The sequence below is a fragment of the Nilaparvata lugens genome, chromosome 10 (assembly GCF_014356525.2).
Source record: "Nilaparvata lugens isolate BPH chromosome 10, ASM1435652v1, whole genome shotgun sequence".
In the NCBI taxonomy this organism is placed as follows: Eukaryota; Metazoa; Arthropoda; class Insecta; order Hemiptera; family Delphacidae; genus Nilaparvata; species Nilaparvata lugens.
In genome coordinates, this window is record NC_052513.1 from 2,486,114 (window position 1) to 2,512,519 (window position 26,406).

The 26,406-nt window shown below is 34.1% G+C and overlaps 1 protein-coding gene across 1 annotated transcript in view; it reads left to right on the forward strand.

Moving 5' to 3' along the window:
* The first annotated feature begins 3,399 nt into the window (after positions 1–3,399).
* LOC111043539 (transmembrane protein 132E-like) overlaps positions 3,400–26,406 on the forward strand; it is a 312,195-nt gene continuing 289,188 nt past the window's right edge. Inside the window, exon 1 of the mRNA XM_039436095.1 lies at positions 3,400–3,686. Within this exon, the coding sequence (XP_039292029.1) occupies positions 3,638–3,686 (49 nt within the window). The 5' untranslated portion in view covers positions 3,400–3,637. The remainder of the gene's footprint in view (positions 3,687–26,406) is intronic.

Genomic DNA, 26,406 nt, shown 5'->3' on the forward strand with positions numbered 1-26,406 from the left:
GTTCCTTTTCAGATCTGACGTGATACATATTTGACACTGATTCACTCATTCTATGCCATGACTGAAATAAGCTTAATAGGTACTTAGTCTTCAAATTTTTGTGTTGAAGTTCAGGCTTCGGGCGTTTTCTTCTCTTGTAATCAGGAGCTGATTTCTTCAATATCATTATGTTCCACAGGATACAAATAGATTGCATGTGTCACTGAACAATTATATCACAAGATTGACTGATAATTAGGACTTAAAGGTCCACTGGTCATGACTAAGAAGAGAATTATCAAGTATTATGATGGTAAGTTCACTCAATAATGTCTGCTTTTCTTAAACTATTCCCTTTCAAATTGTCACAATTTAATTATCTCGCTATGGTGTAGCGCAATTGTGAAATTATCTGTCCTATGATTGAAGCATAGACGGTCTCGAATTTCAAATACAGTACTTCATCATCATCTAATTCCTTGGTAACGTTTTTGCTTAGGTAACACTTGAATTTGTTCATTCTATTCCCTGATGCTATTACAATATTGAAACATTGCTTATTATTCTGTATTTTTCATGTACAGCCTATTTTTTAGGCTGCACCGGTTAGTCAAGACAAGACTAGTCACGTTTAGTCACAATTCTTTACATAGTTGCGTATGAAGACATGTTTAATTGCAATGACTAATCAGTGTGAATTGCGTCACAAGTAGTTATGTGAAGTATTGTTACTAAACGTGTCTGATCATGCCTTGTCTTGACTAACTGGTGCGCGCCTAGCCTTAGTTACAGTATCGTTTGTCTTTTATTATGTGAATAACAAATAGTCAAGTTGAAAATCTGTTTTGAATATTTGGACAATTTTTAAAACAGATACCAATTCTCATTATTTTTTCTTGAAATATGTACCTTTTTTGGACACTAATCAACATAATTTGAAAATTATTTTCCCATCCCACAGGTGAATGACAGAAATTGATAAAGTGTATATGCTCGCCTGCACTGTTGAAAATTATGTTTTTCTTGGAAGAATTCTGGACAATATGCATGTAACTGTCCCAAAATTACTCAGTCTTCAAAGCTTGGAATTAGAATCATGAGATCTATGAAGATCGCGACGGTTTCATGTCAATGAAAATCTACTTCTATGAAAAGAGATGATCTCGCGTCAATGGAATCATGTAAGTTTTTGTTTGTTACATTTATGGAGAAATTTCACTTCTATTAATGGATGTTAGTCCATTTAATATTCTATAACTATTTAGTTTACCTATTGAGTATATGGTATTTCTATGAATTATCTGAATAATTTTTATGATTCATCACAATACCTTCAAATTATATTTTCTTGAATCAAATCCTAAAATCTATCATTTTGGATACGTTTAGAATGTAGTATTAAATAGTTTCATTCAAAAGAGAAAAGATTTTCTTCATAGTGTATAAAAAATTCACTAGTATCTTCGTGTTGAATCAAATTTGAACTGACTTGGGCCCGGTTGCACAAAAGCCTGTTGAACTTTAATTATAATTAAATGCCACGAGAACCAATCAGAGAAGGCTTCTCAGATTGCTTTTAATCACGGTTAAAATTCAACAGGCTTTTTTCAACCAAGCCCCAGTCTTGTATCATACTAAGGACACCAGTGGTGTCTGGTGTCCTGTGTAATTGCAACAAAAATTCTATTCAATGGTCTACATTCTACAGCGATTCAGATCTGGTGTCCCTACCTTGGTTTAATAAGTTCCATACCCCAAGACTCACTCGACTTCTATATATATAAAAGCGGAATGGCACTCACTCACACGCAGAACTAAAAATCTACCGGACCAAAAACGTTCAAATTTGGTAGATATGTTCAGTTGGCCCTTTAGATGTGCACTAAGAACGAATTTGGAAAAAAATCCAAAGATACGCCTAAAATCAGCATTTTTTAGCGTTTCCTCAGCTTTAACGAGAACAAATTAACAGAAATTGTTCAATTTTTAGTACAGAAGCTCAGCTATAATAATGTTGTGTTAGAAGGAATTTGCAATTAGTCAAAAATACGCCCAAAATTAGCGTTTTTTTTCTTTTTCTCAGATTTATCGAGAACAAATGAACAGGAATTGTTCAAATTTAGTACAAAAGCTAAGCTAGGGTGTAATAATGTTGTGTTAGAAGGAATTTGAAATAACGCCAAAAAGATACGCTCAAAATCTGCGTTTTTCCAGCGGTTTTTTGCGCTTTCTCAGCTTTATCGAGAACAAATGAACAGAAAATGTTCAAATTTACTACAGAAAGCTCAGCTGGGGTGTAATAATGTTGTGTTGAAAGGAATTTAAAATAACGCCAAAGATACGCCCAAAATTTGCGGTTTTTTGCGTTTTCTCAGTTCTTTCATCAAGTAATAGACAGAAAATGTTCAAATTTGGTACAGAGGTTTAGCTACAGGATCTAAAAATTTTGTGATGTGACTTTAATATTTCATAAAAAGATATGCCCAAAATCAGCCTCTCTATTGTGACTTTAATATTTCATAAAATGATATGCCCAAAATCAGCGTTTTTCACAGCTTTTCTGCGTTTTCTTAATACTTTGACTTTCTGATGGAATGAAGCATACCGTACTCAAATTAAAAATGCAGGCGAGCGAAGCGAGCCCGCTGATCTCATTCTTGGACGATCCAACCAGGGGGCGGGGCCCCGGCTAGATTGATATGGCGAACGAAGCGAGCCTGACGGCTAGTATTCTATAGGATCTCTAGATTAATGATATTCCAGTGGCTTCCCTGTAAAAATCTTAAATTCAACTACCAGTGTCTTGAAGTAGGAGTAGGTAGCCTGCTATGTCTACTGCTTAAAAAATGAATTCACTCTTTAATCAACTATAATAGCAATATTCAAAGCTCTATCAAATCGCTATAAATACCCCGAATAATGTTCTCTATTCCAATTTCAATAAATAACTCCTCATATTTTTTATACAGTTTACATTAGATTGAACGGAATTCAAATCTGCCCGCCACACCCCTAAATTTCCACAAGCTTCTGAATATAATATAGCCTTTTGAAAAATTCATCCTTCTTGTAGTACCAAATTTCTCATTCTAAAGAGTACTTGGAAGCTCCACTAATATTAAAAAAAACTTGCAAATAGTGTTCCAAATGATGATTTGATGGTGCATTCGTTTTTTATATGAATGAATTTAATACTGTTCTTTACTCCCTCTATCATAATAAAAATAATATTGAGCATTTTTCATTAGTGAAATTTGATGAAAACAACCAATAGATAGCTAAAACAAGAAAATGATACTTTTATATGAAGTACGGTTAGGTTGGTAGCGCTAGGGCAACTTGGTTAGTGTAGAAATGGCGAGGTTGGCAACAGTTGGTGTCTCCAGGCACGCACGCACTCGCAGGCACGGGCAACGGGTCAATACTTCAGTCAGAGAAGGGCCGGCCTCTTGCTTGGATGGTGTTAGTGTTAGTTGAGTTCAGTAATCTCACGAGTTGCATGGTGAATACTAGTCAGCACTCAGCACTAGGGGTTAGAATCTGGGAACATAACCACAAAAGTGTTGGCAAAATGTTGAGTGATGCAATGGATGTGACAGTTTTTGCGATGAAAGTGAATTTGTTGGAGAATCTGTGGGCCGAGTGAACGAGAGACAGCATGGATTCTGTGGTCAGGATGATCGTGTTTCTACTTGTCTCCATAGCAGGTGAGTGTTGAGAGTGTGAACCATTCACTATCTATGATGGAACCTGGTGTTGGTTGGGGATTTGACGTTATTTGAGAGATAATTTAAATTGAAAGAGTGTTAACTTTTATGATTTTCTCTCTGGGTTTGTTGGGATTTTGGGGATTTGAGAGAAAATTTAAATTGCATGAGTGCTTCTATGATGTTGTCAGGGTTTGATGGAATTTTGGGAATTCGATTGGAATTTCGAGGATTTGAGATAGAGAATTTGAATTATTATCTTAAAAGAGCTTTAACATCTATAATGTTATATCAGGATTTGTTGTACTTCTATGATGTCAGGGGATGTCAGGATCAGTATGTACTTCTATGATGTCAGGGTTTGATGGAATTTTGGGGATTCGATTGGAATTTCGAGGATTTGAGATAGAGAATTTGAATTATTATCTTGGAAGAGTTTTAACGTCTGTAATGTTTTATCAGGGTTTGTTGGAATTTTGGGGATTTGAGAGAGAATTTAAATTGAAAGAGTGTCAACTTCAGTGATGTTATCTCAGGGTTTGATGGTATTTAGGCGATTTGATCGGAATTTCGGGGATTACAGAGAGAATATAATTGAAAGTGTTGACTTCAATGAATATTTATCTCAGGGTTTGCCGGAGCTTGGAGGATTTGGTTGGAATTTTGGAGATGTAAGAGAGAATTTGAATGGAAAGAGTGTTAACTTCTAAGATGTTATCTTAGGTTTTTTTGGAATTTTGGGGATTTGATTGAAATTTCAAGCATTCGATTGAAATTTCGGGGATTTGAGAGAGAATTTGAATCGATCTTCTATGATGTTATCTCACAGTTCGTTGGAAATTTAGGGATTTGAGAGAGAATCTTAATTGAAAGAGTGTTTACTTGTATGATGCTATCTCAGGGATTGTTTGAATTTTAGGGACTCTTTATGTTCTGTTATTTTGGTATATTTCAAGTGAGAAAGTTTAAGTCAAGGTAGTGTGTAGTTGTAATGTTGTATGATGGTCTCATGGGTCCATTGGAATTTTGGAGATTCTTGTCACCCTGTTAGTTTTAAGAACTTACAATATTACCTGTTGGAATTTAGGTGATTTTGTTGGCACATTTGGGTCATATTTGTCAATTATCAGGGATTGGAATGGTGTAGGTGGATTCCGAACCACTTGGCAGTGATATATGTAGCTCACAAAATGGCTTTAATTAATGAAGGAGTCTTGCGGTCACCATTCCAAGGAGATCACCAAGAGTCCGTTACTTCAAACTGTGATTGTAATAGTGGTAGATTGTGATACTATTGGTATCTTATAGTTAGGTCCACGTTATAATTGTAGTGGAGAAAGATAGTATAACAGCGTTGCCGATTCCCTGCCTTGCCACTGCCTACTATAGAGGATAGCTGATACCCGTGTATCTGATGTAATTCAACTGTTCTTTCATGTTTAAAATAATTTCGTCAAAACAAATTTTTATTTATTTATTTATTAGATAGAGCGAACAATACAATAGTCGGAAAAGAAAAAACAGGCTATTGCCCAAAACTTCTTCAATTTCCTGATTTTGTCACAAATCGTCCAAATATTATGTAGGTTATGTTCACTTCAATTTCAACACCAAATCTTCAATCTGAAACTATGAATCAGAATAAAACAAAGAATTTCAAATTTAGATAGATTGATAATGAAACATCATTTTTAATGATTAAATAATAAATCTTCACAATCGAGATTAAATATTTTGTTAAACATAATTCTACATTGTTAAAAACGATCTGGCAACGTTGCGGAGCTAGAAAAGTATAGCGCCATCTGCTTTGTCGAATGATAGACAAGGATAGCAACACCAATATTAATCAAATACTGCCATTATAACCACCTCATTATACCAGACTAAAGCTGGATTCGCATACAACATTGACAGTGAACAGTCAAAATTGAGGTAGTTTTAGTTAGTTTTAAAGGGAGTATTCATACTCGCTCGGCCGGGCTGAGTGTGAATAGTCCCATTAGAACTCGTGGGAATGATATTTTCACTGTCACTGTTTTGTGCGAATCCATCTTTAGTCGTCTGAGCTAACCTGGCCGGCATTTGAAACAATCCTTAAAAAATTACAGGATTAAAACCCTTTTCAATTTACCAGCACATTATCCCAAATTAAGGTGATAGATTCATATATATGTACATTCATAACTCATCACCTTTCTTAATTGATGAATCATTCTAAAAGAACAGAATAAATTTCAGTCAGACACCATTTTTTTCAGTCCCGAGGTTGAGTGGTAGAATTTTTCATTTACATTTGTTTTATTTTTATTAATTGATGAACTATTTCGAATTACTAAAACAAACACCTATTCTAGAAACAAGTAAAATAATTGTAAAACTGTATTGTACGGTACAAACTTTATGAGAACTAAATGTGTTGGAGTAAGCTCAAGCTGTTAGCTTTCTAGTAAAAACTGGATGTTATTGTTTCAAACGTTCCATTTGATTTAAACAAATCGCTGCTTTTTAATGGCTTAGCCAGCCTCCGTGAACTACTTCGAATAACTAAAATCAAACACGTTTCCTTGAAAGAATGTCTACAGTTGTAATTGTGAAGCTGTAGTTTAGAAACTTCATGAGAACCAAATGTGTGATGGAGTCAGTGAGTATAGAATGTAATTCATATATTCTATACTCAATGTATATTCTATACATTCTATACTCACTGGATGGAGTAGTCTAAGCTTAAGCTACACCGGTGTTAGCTTCTAGTAAAAACAGGGTGTTATTGTTTCTAACGTTCCATTTGAGATTCGCAAATCGCTGTTTTTTTAATGGCTTAGCCAGCCTCCATTCTCCGGAAGGCTCAGCTTTTTCGGCTGTTGTGAATTTTGAATGCATATACATTTGTGAATATATATACATTTGTATTTACATTCACCGGAAGGGAGGAGTGGCTATTCCCGCGCAGTTATGAATAGTTGATTGAGTGAGACTGTGCACTCATTGGATTGTTCGCGAATATTCTGCCAAACGTTTTTTGGCTGTTTTTTAATCTGTAGTTTTAATTGTTGAACTGAAAGTTTCATTTGTTGTACTAAACTCTATTTGTCAAAATATCATCGAATCGAGGAGTCCGATCCCACTTGGCGTCAAATCTACAAACGTAGAAATCAATCTGATTAAACAAACAATTCATTGAACAACAGGGATACAAATTCTTTACTTTGTAGCATTTGTTGACTTGATTTGTGTGTGCCGTATGGGCCTTTTGGTTAGTAGTTTTACTGACAGAAACTTGAGTTTTATCCTAATGCACAACGGTATGATCTTCAATCTGTTGTAACATTGAAGGTAGCATTGAAACTAGAATGTGAAGAGTTTTCAATTACTCAATCCATTAAATCGATAAAAATCATTGAACGATGGATAATATCTGAATATCAGGGTCCGAGCTTCGATCTGGAGTGCAAAAGCATAACAAATTTATTACGAAAGAAGAAATTATAATAATATTTATAGTTCATACAAAAATGTTCTATCTAATCACAGTGAATTGAGATTAATTCCCAGAGGAATGCAAAAATTTCCCCCATAAATGCCCAGTTGCACAAAAGCCGGTTAAATTTTAATCCTGAAAATTTCACGTGAACCAAATCAGAGAAGACCATTTCAAAAAGATGGTTCTACTGGAATTAATCAGGATTAAAAATAACCCGGCTTTTTTGCAACCGGCACTAAGTACCTGATTGAATGATTACAAAAGTTCAACAGCTGAGTCATAATTTTGACACAGTCCCACACACATGAACTCGCTCATTCACTTCCATCATCAACAGACGACGAAATAATTATTATCAGCTATTTTTCCAAGGATGAATAATAATTATCCTTTTAATGTAGCGAGTTTTCCCAGGGATGAGACATAGTGCAATCGAAATTTTATATTATAAACCTACTATGTTCTGAGTTTCTTGAGAATCGTTAGAGCAGTTTTTGAGATCCGGACACATACAGATATATATAAACATATAAACAGAAATTGCTCGTTTAATAGTATAGGATCAATTGAAAATCATTATTATTTTTAAACGAAAATCCAAATTCAAATTCAAATGATCTTTATTCACAAAAAAAGTAATACAGTAGCAGAAACATTATATAAATAGTGAATATTCCCCACAAAGACAACAAGTCTGGGTGTGGGCAATGAGCACCGTGAACTGCATTATTATAACAACCTGACAGTTGAAGATTTACAATAAAAAAACAACAAAAACAATAGAATAAGTAAAGTAGAGTAAATAAATAAAAAAGCATCTTTAGAGGATGTGGAAATAATAATAATTAATTCATTAGCATTTGAATAATTGCAATATCTCAGTAATTTCCATCTGTAAATTGAAAATCAATTGGAAAAAAAATTAATAGACTATTCACTATTCAATTAGATAATATTTATTATTGATTGAATCTATTGATCAATGGATCATCAATGATCTTCGGAATTGAGTCAAAGTGATAGAGCGGACTTTAACTGATACATTCAATTTTTTATGAATCGAAAAAATGTATCCCGAGCTCCACAAGGGCCTAATTATTAAAAACTTGACCTACTGGAATCTAAAATAGGCCTGTAACCATCCTCGGTAAATTAAGAATCTATATGCAAAATTTTAAGTTATTCAGTCCAGTAGTTCAGATGTGATGATGCGTCATTCATGAATTTCCTATCCCCTACGTGTAGGTACAGATTCTTTTTTACAATTCAAATTCGTTCGTCAATTTTTTTCAAATGTATAAGTCAATTCTTTCCTTTATTACCGTATAACATACTCATAGATATAGATTATAGTGAGGTCCACGTTTTAATGGCAGTGGATAAGAATAGAAGAATAGCGATGCCGATTCTCTGCATTAATTAATTATATTTCTACACTGTAAAATACATAATTGGCATCGTTGTGGACCTAGAAAAGGATAGTACCACCGGCTTTGTCGAATGATAGACAAGGATAGCAAAACCAAAGTTGATCAAATACTGTCATTATAACGTGGACCTCACTATAGTAGAGAGTTGATGATCTAGAATTTAATCAATTAGAGTTGAACTAAAATGATAAGACAATTTAGTCACCCAATTTATTAAAAATAGACTTTAATTGAATCTAATGGTTGATTAATGATCTAGAATCTAATGAATGAACCTTTCTACTGTTGGACGATAGAGTCGGTAGTTCGCTATCTTTAGATCCAGTCTATAAACGTAGTTAGGATGCGCTGTTGCTGAGATAGTGTGAGAGATTCAAGATGAGAATAATACAGTGAGTGAGGGTCCAGACCTGCATTCTTCTACCTGCTTTTATGATAGAAAAGAGAAGAAAAAACTGAAAAGACTACACACCTGCCTGGAGGAGAATAGTCTACTCAGCTCACTTTGAATTAGTGGCATGTGATACTCTTCTGATTCAGTTTAATATGTCTGCATTGGTGGAATGGGAGGCATTGAAGTTATATGTAAGGGATGCTGACAGGGGTTAGAGTGGATATCAGTTTGGCAGTTTAATGTGATATCTCTTTGAAAGCAATACACACATACAATTCACCACTCAAATCAAAATCAAAAGATTTTATTACTTCCCTTGCCCTATTACCATAGGTAAGGAAAGTATTGCTTTCCGAAAAAAATTAAGGTACCCCAATTTCTAAATTTCTATACGTTTCAAGGTCCTCTGAGTCCAAAAAAATGTTTTTTTTGGGTATTGGTCTGTATGTGTGTGTGTGTGTGTGTGTGTGTGTGTGTGTGTGTGTGTGTGTGTGTGTGTTGTGTGTGTGTGTGTGTGTGTGTATGAGTGTATGTGCGTCTGTGTACACGATATCTCATCTCCCAATTAACGGAATGACTTGAAATTTGGAACTTAAGGTCCTTACACTATAAGGATCCGACACGAACAATTTCGATCAAATGCATTTCAAGATGGCGGCTGAAACGGAGAAAATTTTGTCAAAAACAGGGTTTTCGCGATTTTCTCGAATACGGCTCCAACGATTTTGATTAAATTTATATCTAAAATAGTCATTGATAAGCTCTATCAACTGCCACAAGTCCCATATCTGTAAACATTTCAGGAGCTCCGCCCCATCTATGCAAAGTTTGATTTTAGATTCCCAATTATCAGGCTTCAGATACAATTTAAACAAAAAAATTCGAGTGGAAAAGATTGAGCATGAAAATCTCTGCAATTAATGTTCAGTAACATTTTCACCTAAAATTGAAAATAATCTCGAAATTCGAGAAAATGTGATTATCCAATTGCAAACTGTTGATTCTATTAAATGATTCACTATGAAGAGATAGCAGACCTCGTATGTCTCCAGCGTTATTGTCCTGTCACCAGCTGGTTCAGTTCTTTGAATAGTAGACTTGAGATGCGCGTGAACACTAGCGTCAGGTGATCAATTTTCATAACGGCAAGGAAAGTTGTGTGAGTGCGCCACACCAGATTTTTTGCCAGAAGTTTCAATACAAATATACAGAATGCAACAATGCAGAAATATATGCATATATCTCCAATCAATTACAATGTTCCTAGTATAATTTTAGATTGAAATGATTGTATATAATATTATCTACATTGTTTGCAAAAAGTCACATGGCTACTGATACTACGACCACTACTGTATTTTCAGTATGAGTAATAAGTAGTACCTTGGCCATAATTTATTGTCTATTCATATAATTATGTTCTCGCCGTGAGAAGAATAGTATTTTGAATGTGCTTCAATAAATAGGGCGAACATGAACTCGATTGTATCTATTGCCTATGAATAAATCAATAAATAAACATTTTACAGAGAAGAAGAGATAGTAATATGGCTCTGTTCAATCCACTTTGATGAAACTCTCATTAGTAAATCAATATTAAATGCCTGTCAAAGCAAATTCAGTTAACTACTTTCACTATCACATGATTTTATGAATAGAATAATAGTTTTGACAAAATGTTTATATGATTATGATACAGTTTCAGGTGAAATATAGTGATACTTATCCATAATAAGTGAGAACCCAAGAATATCGTCTAGTATCACGAATCTATCGTGAAAAAAATACAGACGTGTTTCGACACCTATGGTCTTAGCCTATATGAACTTTTAAAATATTGTACATGATAGGTGAATAAATAAATGATTAAACTTGCTAATAAATGTGATACAAATTCTGCAAAAAAACGAAGAAGATGGAAGAGTTGATTCCTAAATACCTTACAAATTCTGCAAAAAAAAACGAAAAAGATGGAAGAGTTGATTCCTAAATACCTTTAATTGAAAGAAAATAAGAATATATAAGTATTGAAATAAGAAAACGAAAAACTATGTTGATGTAAGGAAAGTACCATGAGGAAAATGAAAAAAGAGGAGAAAGAAGATAAAGAGGAAACACAAGTAGTTGGAGGAAGCGTTTATAAAAAACGTAAAGATGGACGAAGAATTAAAACCGTGTAAGAAAAGAGAGAAGGAAGTAGAAGTCGGAGAAGAAAAAGAAAAAAAGGAACACTAAAAAGATAAGAAGATTAATGACGAATATATAGCTGAAGGCTATTGATATGAATAAGGATAAGGAAGAGAGAAAAAAGAAAAGAAACTGATGAAAAAGAAGAGATAGAAGATGAAGGAAAAGGAAGGCAAAGAAGTAAAGAAGTGTAAGGAGTATGTAGGAATACGTGGAAGAAGAAAATAAGCTGATAATGACGAAGAGATAGCTGAAGGACATGATATAGCTATATAGGCTATCATATCAATAAGCTATATATCATGTCCTTCAGCTATCTCTTCGTCATTATCAGCTTATTTTCTTCTTCCACGTATTCCTACATACTCCTAGCCAAGAATGAGACAGTGGATGAAGAACAAGAAGAGAAATTATGAAGAAGGAGAGAGACGGTTGAAGAAAATTGAGAAGAAAGAAAACCAATCACTACTAATTAGAAAATGAATTGAGTTGATCTCTGGTGATCTGTTGTCCAATCATTGTCAATTTTGCAATAGTATTGAGTTTCATCTCCAAAAAATCTAGAACAAAAGTGCTGAATGAACGGAAACTGTAGACCGCATGTCTCAGATATGATCAATTTTTGGACATTTAGGCTGATTAGGATATCAGCTTTCCACCAACGAACATTATCCAGAATTTTCAGCAATTTTTAAGAGATCAATAATCGAAATTATTGTACAAGATGCAAATCAATTATTTTCTAAGAAAGATCGATATTCTAATTAATCAGCAATTTTTGAGAGATCAATAAACCAGATAGGGTTTCGTATTATGTATGGTTTTCAGTTCTATGACAATTGACGAAAATATGGTTCAAGATTCGATTGCAGTTCATGATCTTTGCTTTATATGGATCTGAATCTATGTAATTCTTTCTTTACAATAACTGCAAAATCATCTAAATCCTTGTTGAATAAGGTGTTTGAGAATATCAGTTTTCTCAAGATTCCTGAGACAAGGTTCAGTGATCTTGTAGATCTGATTCTAAAAATTCCAATCTATACTGATAGACAGGTATGAAGTTGTCTTTTTTCTTTAGGGCCACTTTTAATATAAATAAAAATATAAATCTCAGTACCCTTTTAAATTATTTTGTTACAACTTGTTTCGGACACTAATGCTATTTTCAAGTGATTTATGTTATAACAAAATAATTTAAAATGGTAATGAGATTTATATTTCATTTACAGGTATGAAGCTTTGTTTGAAGTTACTGGAAATCATTCTACGATAGTGAGATCCAAGTTATAATGGCAGTATTTGATTGAAATTAGTGTTGCTATCCTTGTCTATCTTTGGACAAATCAGATAGCGCTATCTCTTTCTAGCTCTGTAGCGGTGCCAGCTCGATTTAACGATGTAGTAATACAGTCGAACCTCTCTATAACGAAACTCCACTTAACGAAATCCTCTACACAACGAATTTTTACCTGGTCCCATGACATTTTTAAGTTTTGGCTGCTTATTTACCTCTATTTAACGAATTTTGGACCTCTCAACAACAAAATTTTCTCTTGACTTCAACATACAAAGTGTAGTGTGTATAGGAAGCAGACGGTTATTTTCAAGGAATTGTTTAGTTTCAGCAGAAAGGTCAATAGACTAAAAATAATGGCAATTCAGGTAGGAAGAAGATAGGGTGGTAGACAGTCAATAGAGGGTGAAACACATGTCGGAAATTGAATGCAAGATACTGGAAATTGAATTACAAAAACTTGTCATTATTGTAGACCAGGCAGGTGAACGACTGGACTTTTCCATTCTTGCTTTTGTCACAAATTTCAATTCTTTGAACTGACTATGATGATCATGATGGCTGTGACGAACCTGAGAAGAATCCGTCAGAACAAGAAGTTCAACCGAAAATTACTCACTTTTTCAAATATAAAACATAAAAAAATAGGAAAATTGAGTTATTATAGTATTTATGGTGACGTTATTGACAAAATAACCGTATTTTGCGTTCCATCAGCAGCAGTGTAACAGCATATACAGTGTAATAGCATCATAATAGCAGTGTAAAAAGTTGAAAAATATTGCTACAGAGTATGTACTTTGATTAAACTCTACTAATAGTACAAAATCAAGCTTTCTGGAAATAAATTGGTGAGTTTACTTACTCATTACATTCTATAATTATTCAAAAAACATGTTTTTTAAACAGCATGAATTTTCAAATTTCCATATTAATATTGGCCTAATAGGTGCCCTACCTACGTTCGCGATATGTTTTATGTACCATATTCATTTATTCACCGCCGTGATACGATATTATAAGATCCATAGGATCGTGGTACTTTTTTCTGACAGAACAACCTCTCAATAACGAATACTTCTCTACAACGAATTTTTTCTCGGGATAATCGACTTCGTTATACAGAGGTTAAACTGTATAACTATTCAACAGAATATACAATCCCAATCATGTGAAACTTAATTAAATCAATGAACGATATTTTTTCTTGAGGAATAAGATGTATTTTTTACAAGTGAGATTCAGTTCTACCTGACAGCATTCATTATGCACAACATCAATGCTTTCCATTGCTGGAAGTTTGAAATGAGCTTCACTATATCTCAGTAGTAGTGTAAGAGCTACTTGACATGATATGTTCTTTAGGTCCAGTGACCCACATATCTTGGAACGTTACCTTTAGCAACCTTGACTTTTAGCGCAGCGTGGACATTATTCAATTTGACTTATTGCTGCTAGAGGATATATGACGTACATTTCATCAGGCCTATTTCAAAATATTGAGAATTGTATGATAGGCTAAGTTTTCAGTTTATTACATTATGTGATAATCTGCAATTTCACGTGCCCGTCCGATAACTCCATCGGATGATGATAATAATATTAATAGATGTTATTCGTTTTGGTTTACAACATATACAATTGGAAACGTCATCATTTAATAATCAATTAATTGAATGGTATGTTCTCCGTAGTCCAGTGAAAAGGTAATAGTCATAGCTGTACAATCATGTAGCAAATTATTTTAAGTGTACATGGGCATCGAACTTATGAAATTGATAGTCGACAAGATACAAATGTATAGCTATCAGTTAATGTATAGTTACTAATATATTTATAGTTATATAGTTATATAGTATACTAATGTATAGTTATAATGGCAGTGGAGAAAGATAGGAGAACGACGTTGCCGATCCTCACTGTCTTGTCAATGCCTTTTTGACGGTAGCTGATACAGGTTTATTAATGTAATATTATTGTTCATTCGCGTTTAAAATAATCAATTATATTTTATTAAGCAAAAAAATATATTTTTAAATAATTCACAAATAAGATTAAATATTTTGTTAATTAATTATTAATTTTCTACATTGTTATAAGCCGATCTGGCAACAGAGCAAAGCGAGAGAGAAATAGCGCTATTCGCTTTGCTGAGTGATAGACAAAGATAGCAATACCTTTGGTAACCAAACACTGTCATTATAACGTAGACCTCACTATAGTTGTTTCATTCTATAACGATCTATTTATAATTTTAAACTTTTTCTATAGATGTGATAGATATACATTTGTATCTTGTCGACTATCAATTTCGTAAGTTCGATTTTTTCTATCAATCATCCCTCCCATTTCTGTTAGGAAATAAATAACATCTAAGTTTCTACTCATATTGATTGTAACTTGAGTGATGTTGTAACTGTGTTGGTACATTTTTGTAATCACTTTTTGTTGCTTCGAATCTGTTTCGGTGAGTCTGCAAAAACTATGAGGATAATATAAGTGGAAGAGAGCGTGGAAATTGAGAGAATTGTGAGATGAAGAAGTAAAATAAGTGAATTAGAAAGAGAAAGATAAATGGAGTAACATAAGTGAATAAGTGAATAAGGAAGATGAAAAAAGAGAGCTATGCTGGTGGAGGTGGAAGATGTTAGATGTAGTCTAGTACACTCAGAAAAATTATGAGAAGAAGTTGAAGAAAAGTTACCTGAAGAAGTGAGGAGAAGATTAATTGGCGTCCAGCCAATCACAGTACGTTTCACAACTAGAATGGAGGAGCAGAAGCATGCAGCATACTAGAGTCAAACGCACGAAAACAGTTTGATGGAAATTGTAACATATTGTGCAGACCAAACCAAACCAATCTCAAATTATCAGCGAACGAGGATATTTATCAGAATTTTCACAAAAACATAAGAAGAAGAAGAAGAAGAAGAAGAAGAAGAAGAAGAAGAATAGCAAGACGAAGAATAGGAAGAAGACATGGGTATATGAGGAAGAAGAATGAGAAGAAGAAGAATAAGTAGATGAGGTAGAAGAGGATAATGAAGAAAGTAAGAATGAAACGAAAAAAGAAAAGCAAGGTACATAAAAAAATTAAATATAGAGCTGGGATTAGTAGAATATATGGAAGATGAAGGAAGTGGAGAAACAAAAGGAAGTAGAAGAATAGCTGAAGGATAAGTGGAGAAGGAGAGCTTGATAATAACAATAAGTAAATGATTTTTCAAGTGAGTGTATTGGATAAGTGAGGGACATTAGATAAACAGATAGATAGATTAATGTATTTTATTTGTACTTTATAACATTACAAAAAGTGATGTGGGTGAAGTTGAGACAATAAGAGCCCCCCTCTTCCTCTTAACCCAGATCAAAGAGAGCAAAAAGTGGAAGTATGAGAGAACTAAAGAGGAAGACTGAGGGAAAGAAGAGGAAGGAAATGGAGGAGGAAGAAGAGGAGGAATGAAAAATTGTGGAAACGACTTGAAAGAGCGATTGAGAGAAACAGGAGGAGGAAGAAGAGGTGGGAAACAAATTGAAAGGACGATTGAGAGAAACAAGAAATAGGATATGGAAGAGATTCGTAATAGAAAAGCAAGAAGTTTGAGACTTGAGGCAAGTAGACGATAAGTTATGTTCGTTTATGGTACTGTGTGAAAGTTAACCTTTCAAGTGTGATTTCAGAGACGATGTAGTCAGAGCGAGCTCACTTCACTCGCCTCTTATGTAAGAAGCATTGATCTTTGCCGTGCCGCCTGTGTTTGTTCAACCACTATTTGCTGATGAAATCAGATAGCCTATCAAGCGATCGGTTGAGGAAATCACAAATCGATAAATCATTTGATGAAATCAGAAATCACTGCTCCAAATCTCAGATACAATTACTGTTTTTCGATCAACTTTTTTGTATCCTATTATAGAAGTCGGTTACTAAACTTGGTCATTTTTTGTTGCAGCATAATTTGCTGATGATTTTCTGAACATAAACGAAAGATAGTATTGATTAGATTGGACTTGAAATATTTTAAACGGTTTAGTGACTTAACTGGTCAGCGAACTATGAAAGATCTTGAAAGGTTTGAATGTAATATACAGAATTGTACCTTGTTTTATAGAATTTTAGAATGTGGAATTGTATTAGTATTATGAATTACGTCCCCTGGTCCCGATTTTCAACAACTATTCCTCGTGACTATAACAGAGCTGCATTTTATAGTTGTATATGGATAGGCCTACTCGATACTCTACAACCAAACGAAAAAGAAAATTATTACGTTTCCAACGTATCAAAACGATTTGATATTTCTTTAGCAGTATATTGTTATCCTTTTATATTAAGCGAACATATATTTATTTATGTATGTCTAACAGATCTCGAAACTGCTCTAACGATTAAGCGAACATATATTTATTTATGTATTTATGTATGTCCAACAGTTCTCGAAACGGCTCTAACGATTTTCACGAAATTTGGAACATAGTAGGTTTATGATATAAAAATGTGTCTTATCCCTGGGAAAACTCGCTGAAGTACATTAAAGGATAATTATTATTCATCCTTGGAAAACATCTGACAATTTCGTCGTCTGTTGATTATGAAAGTGAGTGAGCGAGTACATGTGTGTGGGACTGAGACAAAATTTATGACTCAGCTGTTGAACTATTGCAATCATTTAATCAGGTACTTAGTGCCGGTTAAATTTCAATTCTGATTAATTTCAGGAGAACCAATCAGAGAAGTCGTCTTTCTAAAATGGTCTTCTCTCATTTGGTTCACGTGAAATTAATCATGATTAAAATTTAACCGGCTTTTGTGCAACCGGGCCTTTGTGAGAGAGATTTTTGCATTCCACTGGGAATCTCAATCTCAACCCACTCAACTAACTAAGTAAAGAATCAATACCACTGTGATTAGATAGAACCTTTCTGTATAAAATATAAATATATTATAATCTTCTCTTTCGTAATAAATTTTCTTTGATTCTGTAATCCAGAGCGAAGCTCGGTCCCCCGATATTTATTCTATTATCCTAACTATATTCTATGTAATAATATAAGATATCTCCTTAGCTTAGATTTAGATTATATCGAAGCAGGGAGAATAGAATACTATATTTGTTTGTCTCTGATCCAAGTGAATCAATGTTCCATATTATTGACTATAACAATGTGATTATATTTCTTGTAACTATATTATCCAATACTCCATCACAAATAGAATTGAAATAACTTCTCGTTTCAATTTCGTAACCAGTGAACCCACAAATACGTACATGGACTTGAATGCAACGAGAACATTCAATTTTGCTCCAATTGTTCGTTGCCCAGTTGGTTACGCAGATTTAACACAGAAAAAGGAAATGAACGATGCGAACAAACGCGGCTATTTTAATAAACATCAGATCGAGCCAACAATGGTGCAGCAAAGGCATATGGTTCACTGATTCGCGATAAACAATGCCAAGTGTCAATTAATTACTATAGCGATGCCTTCACAGTACATACAGAATATAATTTACTTCGATCCAAGTTATATGTTGTGAAATACTTTAACAGATGAATTGTTAAATATCGGGGGACCGAGCTTCGCTCTGGAGTACAAAAGCATAAAAAATTTATTATGAAAGAAAAATTATAACGTATTTATATTTCGTACAGAAATTTTCTATCTAATCACAGAGGATTGAGATTAATTCGTAGAGGAATGCCAAAATTTCTCTCACAAAAGGCCCGGTTGCACAAAAGCCGGTTAAATTTTAATCCTGATTAATTTCACGTGAACCATTCCAAAAAGATGGCTTCTCTGATTGGTTCTACTGGAATTAATCAGGATTAAAATTTAACCGGTTTTTGTGCAACCGGCACTAAGTACATGATTGAATGATTTCAAAAGTTCAACAGCTGCGTCATAATTTTGTGTCAGTCCCACACACATGCACTCGTTCACTCACTTCCATGATCAACAGACGACGAAATTATCAGCTGTTTTTCCAAGGATGAATAATAATTATCCTTTTAATGTCCTTCAGCGAGTTTTCCCAGGGATGAGACCTAGTGCAATCGAATTTTTATATTATTAACCTACTATGTTTTCAATTTTGTGAGAATCGTTAGAGCCGTTTTCGATATCCGGTGACATACGAACATATAAACATCTGAACATATAAACAGAAATTGCTCGTTCAATAGTATAGGATAGTAATACTATTGCAGTTGAATTGAAAGAAGAATAATCGTTAAATATAGACAAAAGAGTTACAAATTAACTGAGAATGTACTTTTCCAAAATAAAAGCCAAAGAGTAGACAGAAAATTTTCAATTTGGTTTTGGTGTAAATCAACATACTTCAATACAAGATGTTGAATAAAAGCTCCTACCTCCTACAACCACTTGTTATCTAAAATATGATGGAAAACTAATGGTTTTACACCAATATCAATCCCTGGTGTTATAGTTTACGCTAGTAAGTCTGTAGGCTATGTACTGTGATGGTATAGCAGAAATAGGTAAAATAAATTTAGGATTTTCGTTAAATAATAATTATTGTATAGCAGAAAGATGATGTGAACACGTTTCCTATAGATTGATAACGATGTTAAAATCGAAACTTTTTTTATCATTCCAGTAAATAGTTCGTATTTATTAATGAAAGGCCAAGCTTAAATATATTGTAATTTTCTACACTGAATTCTGTAGATAAATCGAAATCATAAACTGAATATATATCATTCTCGTCCCAGAACATCAACATTTGTTTCACAAATTTTACTCGGTCAAATGATATTCAGCTTCAAACGTATTTATTCACACCAAAATGAAAGATTTACTGTCTACAATTTAGTGCATCTGATTCCTAATGCGTTTTGGAAACACTTTCAAAGAGGGGTTACATTCACTTTATCACGAACTCAGTTGATCGAGAATCAGCCCGGGTAGGAAACTTCAGTAAGTCAAGTTTTCAGTTGGTCAGATTCATGTTATTGCTTTCAGAAAGTTCAGTGGATACAGTATTCAATTTTAAAATTATCAAAACATTTTGAATAATACCAGCATATTGCCTGCAAAAACCTGAACCCTTACCCAACGCTCAACTGACTTCGACCTAACTTATTGTCACTAATCTCTAACCAGTGTGCAATAGTGTAGCTGACTGACTGTGTATCAGTTTTCAACAAAAACTTGATGCTGTGAATGTCTCGACTACCCATTTTTGTTTCAGTATCTCAAGTAATGTACAAAATATGTACTTTATGCTATGATTAACTAAAACTATTCATTTGTTTCAGTATCTTAAGAAATGGTCGAAATGCGTACTTGATAAACTGAGACCCTCTCCAGCATACCAGTCTTGAACAAAAGTGGAGGATGAACGTTAATCATGAAATTGAATAAAGCATTCATTACAGTATCTTAATAAATTATCAAAATAGGTACTTGATGAACTGAGATCTTGAAGTTCTGAGACCCTCCCCTTAAGAGACTTGTTCAAAAGTGAAGATGAACAATTTGGTTTCAGCACTACAGCCCAATATGAGCTTTGGCCGCCTCCACTACAGCTCACCATGCTTTCTCGGTCCTCTGTTAAAATTGTCTCCATCCTCTATATTCCATTTTTTGGAGATCGTCTCTCAGTTTATCTTCCCAGCTTATTCTTGGCTTTCCTCTTTCTTCTTGAATGTAGCCTCTCCTTTTAGGCACTCTTTTCTCGTTCATTCTACAGATATGTCCAAACCACCTAAGCCGTTGAGCATTTATAAATTTTACAATATTTCGGACTTTCATCAATGCCACAAGCCCTGAATTAGTTCTTCTCCTCCATTCCTCTCCTTCTTTAACTGGCCCATAAATCTATCTTAGGATTTTCTTTTAAAAACGCCAGGATGGTTTTTGTCTTTTTTTGTTAACGTAGATGAACAATTTGGCGAACGTTTATCATGCAATTGAATAGAGCTCCTTTGATGAACTGACATATTATTGGATTCCGATTGTCATAAACGGTGTGTGGCCAAACACCTAAATCACGACAACACCCAGTATGTTTGGGTCTACCACACTGGTGTCGTGGTGTCAATTGGTGTGACCGCAGTTGTTTGTTTGTTTGTCTGCGCAAATCGGAAAAGCGGTGCGGTTGTTTTGACAGTTGGGCTGTTTGTCTGTCGACTACAATGCGGGAAATAGGCCTGCGGTTGTCGATTCCGAGTCTTGTCGAGTCCGTTGGTTAATAGGGGATTGGATCAGTCGAGTCAGTGACTCGAGTTTTGTTGAGTCATATTCTTAACAGGGGATCAAGTCAGTCGAATCAATGACTCGAGGGTAGGCGAGTCTCTTGAGTCACATTGCTTGAGTCCAATGATGAATTAATTCGTTCAAAAATGTGTTTGGCTTAAGGGATGTAATTGCCCTATTAAGTGATCTATTTTTGGGCTTGTAATAGATGTTCAATTGTTACGTTCTGTTAATTGTTTATTAACAGACGATCAGATCAGTCGACTCTTGTGAATCCTAACCCTCACACTGCTTCAGTCGATTGTCGAGTTAATGTGTCAATAATGTGGATGGTTTAAGGGTTTGATTTAGTGAATATTAAGTGATATATTTTTTAGCTACAAATAGAAATACAATTGTTTTCAATTGAATTATCCATTCATATTCTAATGCAATAATGTATTTTTAATTAAGTTTGTAGCGTGAGTATTAATGTGGAACTTTTCCAGCATTATCAGTGGGTTTTTGATTTTTATTAAATTTTTTTAAATAAGTGCAATATTTCTAAAGTTTTTAATTCATTGTGATACATTCTGTGATTCATTAGAGTATAAAATCAACCTTCAAAATTCAAAATCTTGAATCATCATTCCTGGACCGAAAATCAAGTAACGAAGCAGTGTGTGATTACATAACCTTATTTTTTGGACAATATTAACATTTTATCAACATTTTTGGAGAGAAATAGTACAGGCTCAGCCTAGTTTTTCCTCCAATGTCATAATTGTATTATGATTATAGTATTTTATACAATAAATGATTTATTATTATATTATTATTATTATTATTATATTATTATTATTATTATTATTATTATTATTATATTATTATTATTATTAATTGAAGAGACTTGAAAATGTTGTCAAAAATCCACGTTATTTGAAATAAAATGAATTTTCGACAACATTTCAAGTCTCTTCAATTAATAATGTATTAATTGTATCATTTTGACGATTACTTCTGAAGAACTCGAAATTGTTGCAATCTCTCCATTGTGGGTTTCCTTCCATCTTCGTCTTTCTCAGATATTGTAGAGTACTTTGTTCAGAGTAGAATTTATTAGTCTCCGAGAATGATCATGAATTGTGAAATTGAGCAGACAATAGTACTGCAGGCAAAGTACAGTTCACATTCCTTGGCCGTTTGAGGCTACTGACCATCTACAGAGCTGCATTGTAGACCTTGAACTGCAATTAGCGGCACTTCTTAGCTAGCAATGAGCTTCTTGTGAGTGCTCATTGTAACACAAGTTTATTGCCCATTTTAGTTATAATTGATGGGCTCAACTACTGTTTGAATTGTGTGGTCTGGCGACCACCATAGTGGACTCATACAGAAAAGTATACTGTGCCAATAATTTAGTAGTTTACAGAAGGAAATAGCAATTGTTCAAATTTTGATTAATGAATAATTACTATTAAACAAAATTCCCAATTAAATGATGTAAATTACCCCGAAGACATCAAGCTGTTTACCCTGTTGTCAATTGGTGTGACCGCAGTTGTTTGTTTGTTTGTCTGCGCAAATCGGAAAAGCGGTGCGGTTGTTTTGACAGTTGGGCTGTTTGTCTGTCGACTACAATGCGGGAAATAGGCCTGCGGTTGTCGATTCCGAGTCTTGTCGAGTCCGTTGGTTAATAGGGGATGGATCAGTCGAGTCAGTGACTCGAGTCTTGTTGAGTCATATTCTTAACAGGGGATCAAGTCAGTCGAATCAATGACTCGAGGGTAGGCGAGTCTCTTGAGTCACACTGCTTGAGTCTAAAGATGAATTAATCCGTCAAAAATATGTTTGGTTTAAGGGATGTAATTGCCCTATTAAGTGATCTATTTTTGGGCTTGTAATAGATGTTCAATTGTTACGTTCTGTTAATTGTTTATTAACAGACGATCAGATCAGTCGACTCTTGTGAATCCTAACCTCACACTGCTTCAGTCGATTGTCGAGTTAATGTGTCAATAATGTGGATGGTTTAAGGGTTTGATTTAGTGAATATTAAGTGATATATTTTTAGCTACAAATAGAAATACAATTGTTTTCAATTGAATTATCCATTCATATTCTAATGCAATAATGTATTTTTAATTAAGTTTGTAGCGTGAGTATTAATGTGGAACTTTCCAGCATTATCAGTGGGTTTTGATTTTTATTAAATTTTTTTAAATAAGTGCAATATTTCTAAAGTTTTTAATTCATTGTGATACATTCTGTGATTCATTTAGAGTATAAAATCAACCTTCAAAATTCAAAATCTTGAATCATCATTCCTGGACCGAAAATCAAGTAACGAAGCAGTGTGTGATTACATAACCTTATTTTTTGGACAATATTAACATTTTATCAACATTTTTGGAGAGAAATAGTACAGGCTCAGCCTAGTTTTTCCTCCAATGTCATAATTGTATTATGATTATAGTATTTTATACAATAAATGATTATATTATTATTATTATTATTATTATTATTATTATTATTATTATTATTATTATTATTATTATTATTATTAATTGAAGAGACTTGAAAATGTTGTCAAAAACCCACGTTATTTGAAATAAAATGAATTTTCGACAACATTTCAAGTCTCTTCAATTAATAATGTATTAATTGTATCATTTTGACGATTGCATTACTTCTGAAGAACTCGAAATTGTTGCAATCTCTCCATTGTGGGTTTCCTTCCATCTTCGTCTTTCTCAGATATTGTAGAGTACTTTGTTCAGAGTAGAATTTATTAGTCTCCGAGAATGATCATGAATTGTGAAATTGAGCAGACAATAGTACTGCAGGCAAAGTACAGTTCACATTCCTTGGCCGTTTGAGGCTACTGACCATCTACAGAGCTGCATTGTAGACCTTGAACTGCAATTAGCGGCACTTCTTAGCCGGCAATGAGCTTCTTCAGAGTGCTCATTGTAACACAAGTTTATTGCCCATTTTAGTTATAATTGATGGGCTCAACTACTGTTTGAATTGTGTGGTCTGGCGACCACCATAGTGGAATCATAGATAAAAGAATATTGTACCAATAATTTTAGTAGTTTACAGATGGAAATAAATTGGAAATTGCAATTGTTCAAATGTTCATTAATGAATAATTACTATTAAACAAAATTCCCAATTAAATTATGTAAATCACCCCGAAGACATCAAGCTGTTTACCCTGTTGTCAATATTTAGAAGTATGTAGCAGAAGTCTTCGGGGTGATTTACAACATTTAAAATTTAAAATTGATGGGCTCAACTACTGTTTGAATTGTGTGGTCTGGCGACCACCATAGTGGAATCATAGATATAAGAATACTGTACCAATAATTTTAGTAGTTTACAGATGGAAATAAATTGGAAATTGCAATTGTTCAAATGTTAATTAATGAATAATTACTATTAAACAAAGTTCCCAATTAAATGATGTAAATTACCCCGAAGACATCAAGCTGTTTACCCTGTTGTCAATATTTAGAAGTCTGTAGCAGAAGTCTTCGGGGTGATTTACAACATTTAATTGGGATTTTCGTTTAATAATAATTATTTAATAGTTTATCTCAGAATATTCGTTTGTCTCTGGTGGAATCAAGTGATGGGAGGATTTTGAAGCGGAGTCCCAGGTTTCAGTGAACGTGTCCGGTACAGTGAGATTATTATTCCCATAAGTTTTAATGGAACTATTCATAGCCGCTCGGCTCGGCTGAGTGGGAATAGTCCCATTAGATCTCATGGTAATTATATTTTTACTGTACCGGTCACTATAATAATAATAATATCGAGTAACCTGGCTGTCTCAGGTCTGTTGACAGAGTTTTTAGGTCGCATTTCATTTCAGGGCCTCTGACTTGACCTAACGACTGTTTTCAGTCAGCCGGGACCGATAGTTTAACGTGTTCATCCGAACCTAACTCTGGCACTGATATATGGGGGTCCGCCTTTACTTGGAGTATAGCTAAAGTATAGTTATAGTCTTGGCATATTTCGGACTATGTGTAGGCCTAACCTTATCTAAATTTGGGAGAGGAATAGCAGAATGTTACCTTATTTTTTCTCTCCCTATCATTTTGATGATGTACTTATTGTATCAATCAATAAAGAATAAAGTTGCCTGACAAGTCTGTTGACAGAGTTTTTAGGTCGCATTTCATTCGAGGGCCTCTGACTTGACCTAACGACTGTTTTCAGTCAGCCGGGACCGATAGTTCAACGTGTTCATCCGAAACTAACCCTGGCACTAATATATGGGGGTCCACCTTTACTTGGAGTATAGCTAAAGTATAGTTATAGTCTTGGCATATTTCGGACTATGTGTAGGCCTAACCTTATCTAAATTTGGGAGAGGAATAGCAGATGGTTACCTTATTTTTTCTCTCCCTATTATTTTGATGATGTACTTATTGTATCAATCAATAAAGAATAAAGTTGCTTGGTGGGTTTAGTTAAACCACAGTCAAATGCAGTACAGCGTTGCTAATCTGGGCTTAAATCTGTTGTTAAACCCACAGACAAGTAATCTGTTGAGCTTAAATCTGTGATTAAACCTTGAAAAACTTAGGTCCAAATGCGCCACAGACGGAGATTGATCAGCGGTTCGTTTAAACCCGGAATGTAACACATTATAATAAATGGGACCATATTTATACCTTTTAGTAAACCTTGATTAGCTTTGAACGTAGATGGTGTTTAGAATACAACTGATGGATTTGATTGCTAGATAGAGAATCTTTATATATAAAAGCGAAATGGCACTCACTGACTGACTGACTGACTGACTGACTCACTCGCAGAACTAAAAATCAACCGGACCAAAAACGTTCAAATTTGGTAGGTATGTTCAGTTGGCCCTTTAGAGGCACACTAAGAACGGATTTGGAAAAATTTTCAAAGAGTTACAAAGAAATCTGCGTTTTCCAGCGGTTTTTGCGTTTTCTCAGCATTATCGAGAACAAATGAACAGAAAATGTTTAGTACAGAAGCTTAGATAGGGTGTAATAATGTTGTGTTAGAAGGAATTTGCAATAACGTCAAAGATACGCCCAAAATTAGCAGTTTTTTGCGTTTTCTCAGTTCTTTCATCAAGTAATAGACAGAAAATTTTCAAATTTGGTACAGAGGTTTAGCTAGGGTCTAAAAATGTTGCGATGATGTGACTTTAATATTTCAACAAAGATACGCCCAAAATCAGCGTTTTTCCAACGTTTTGCTCAGCTTTTCTGCGTTTTCTCAGTACTTTGACTTTCTTATGGAATGATGCTCAAATGAAAAATGCAGGCGAGCGAAGCGAGCCCGCTGATCTCATTTTTTGGATGATCCAGTCAGTGGTCCAGGGGCGGAGCCCCCTGGCTAGACGAATAAATAAATATGGCGAGCGAAGCGAGCCTGACGGCTAGTAGTGTTATATGACAACTTTAACAAACATAAGTGAAAAGAATGTGAACAATGAAGCAGCTCTTGACACTGTAGTGAGGCCACATTAGAAAGGCAGTATTTGCTTAACATTGGTGTTGCTATCCTTGTCTATCATTCGACAAAGCAGACAGAGCTATCACTTTATATTTCGCAACGTTGCCAGATGGTTTTTAACAATGTAGAAATAAAATTAATTAACAAAATGTTTAAATCAATAATAATAATGAAAATTTATTATTTCGCTATATAAGTTGAAGCTAGCAGTGATTTA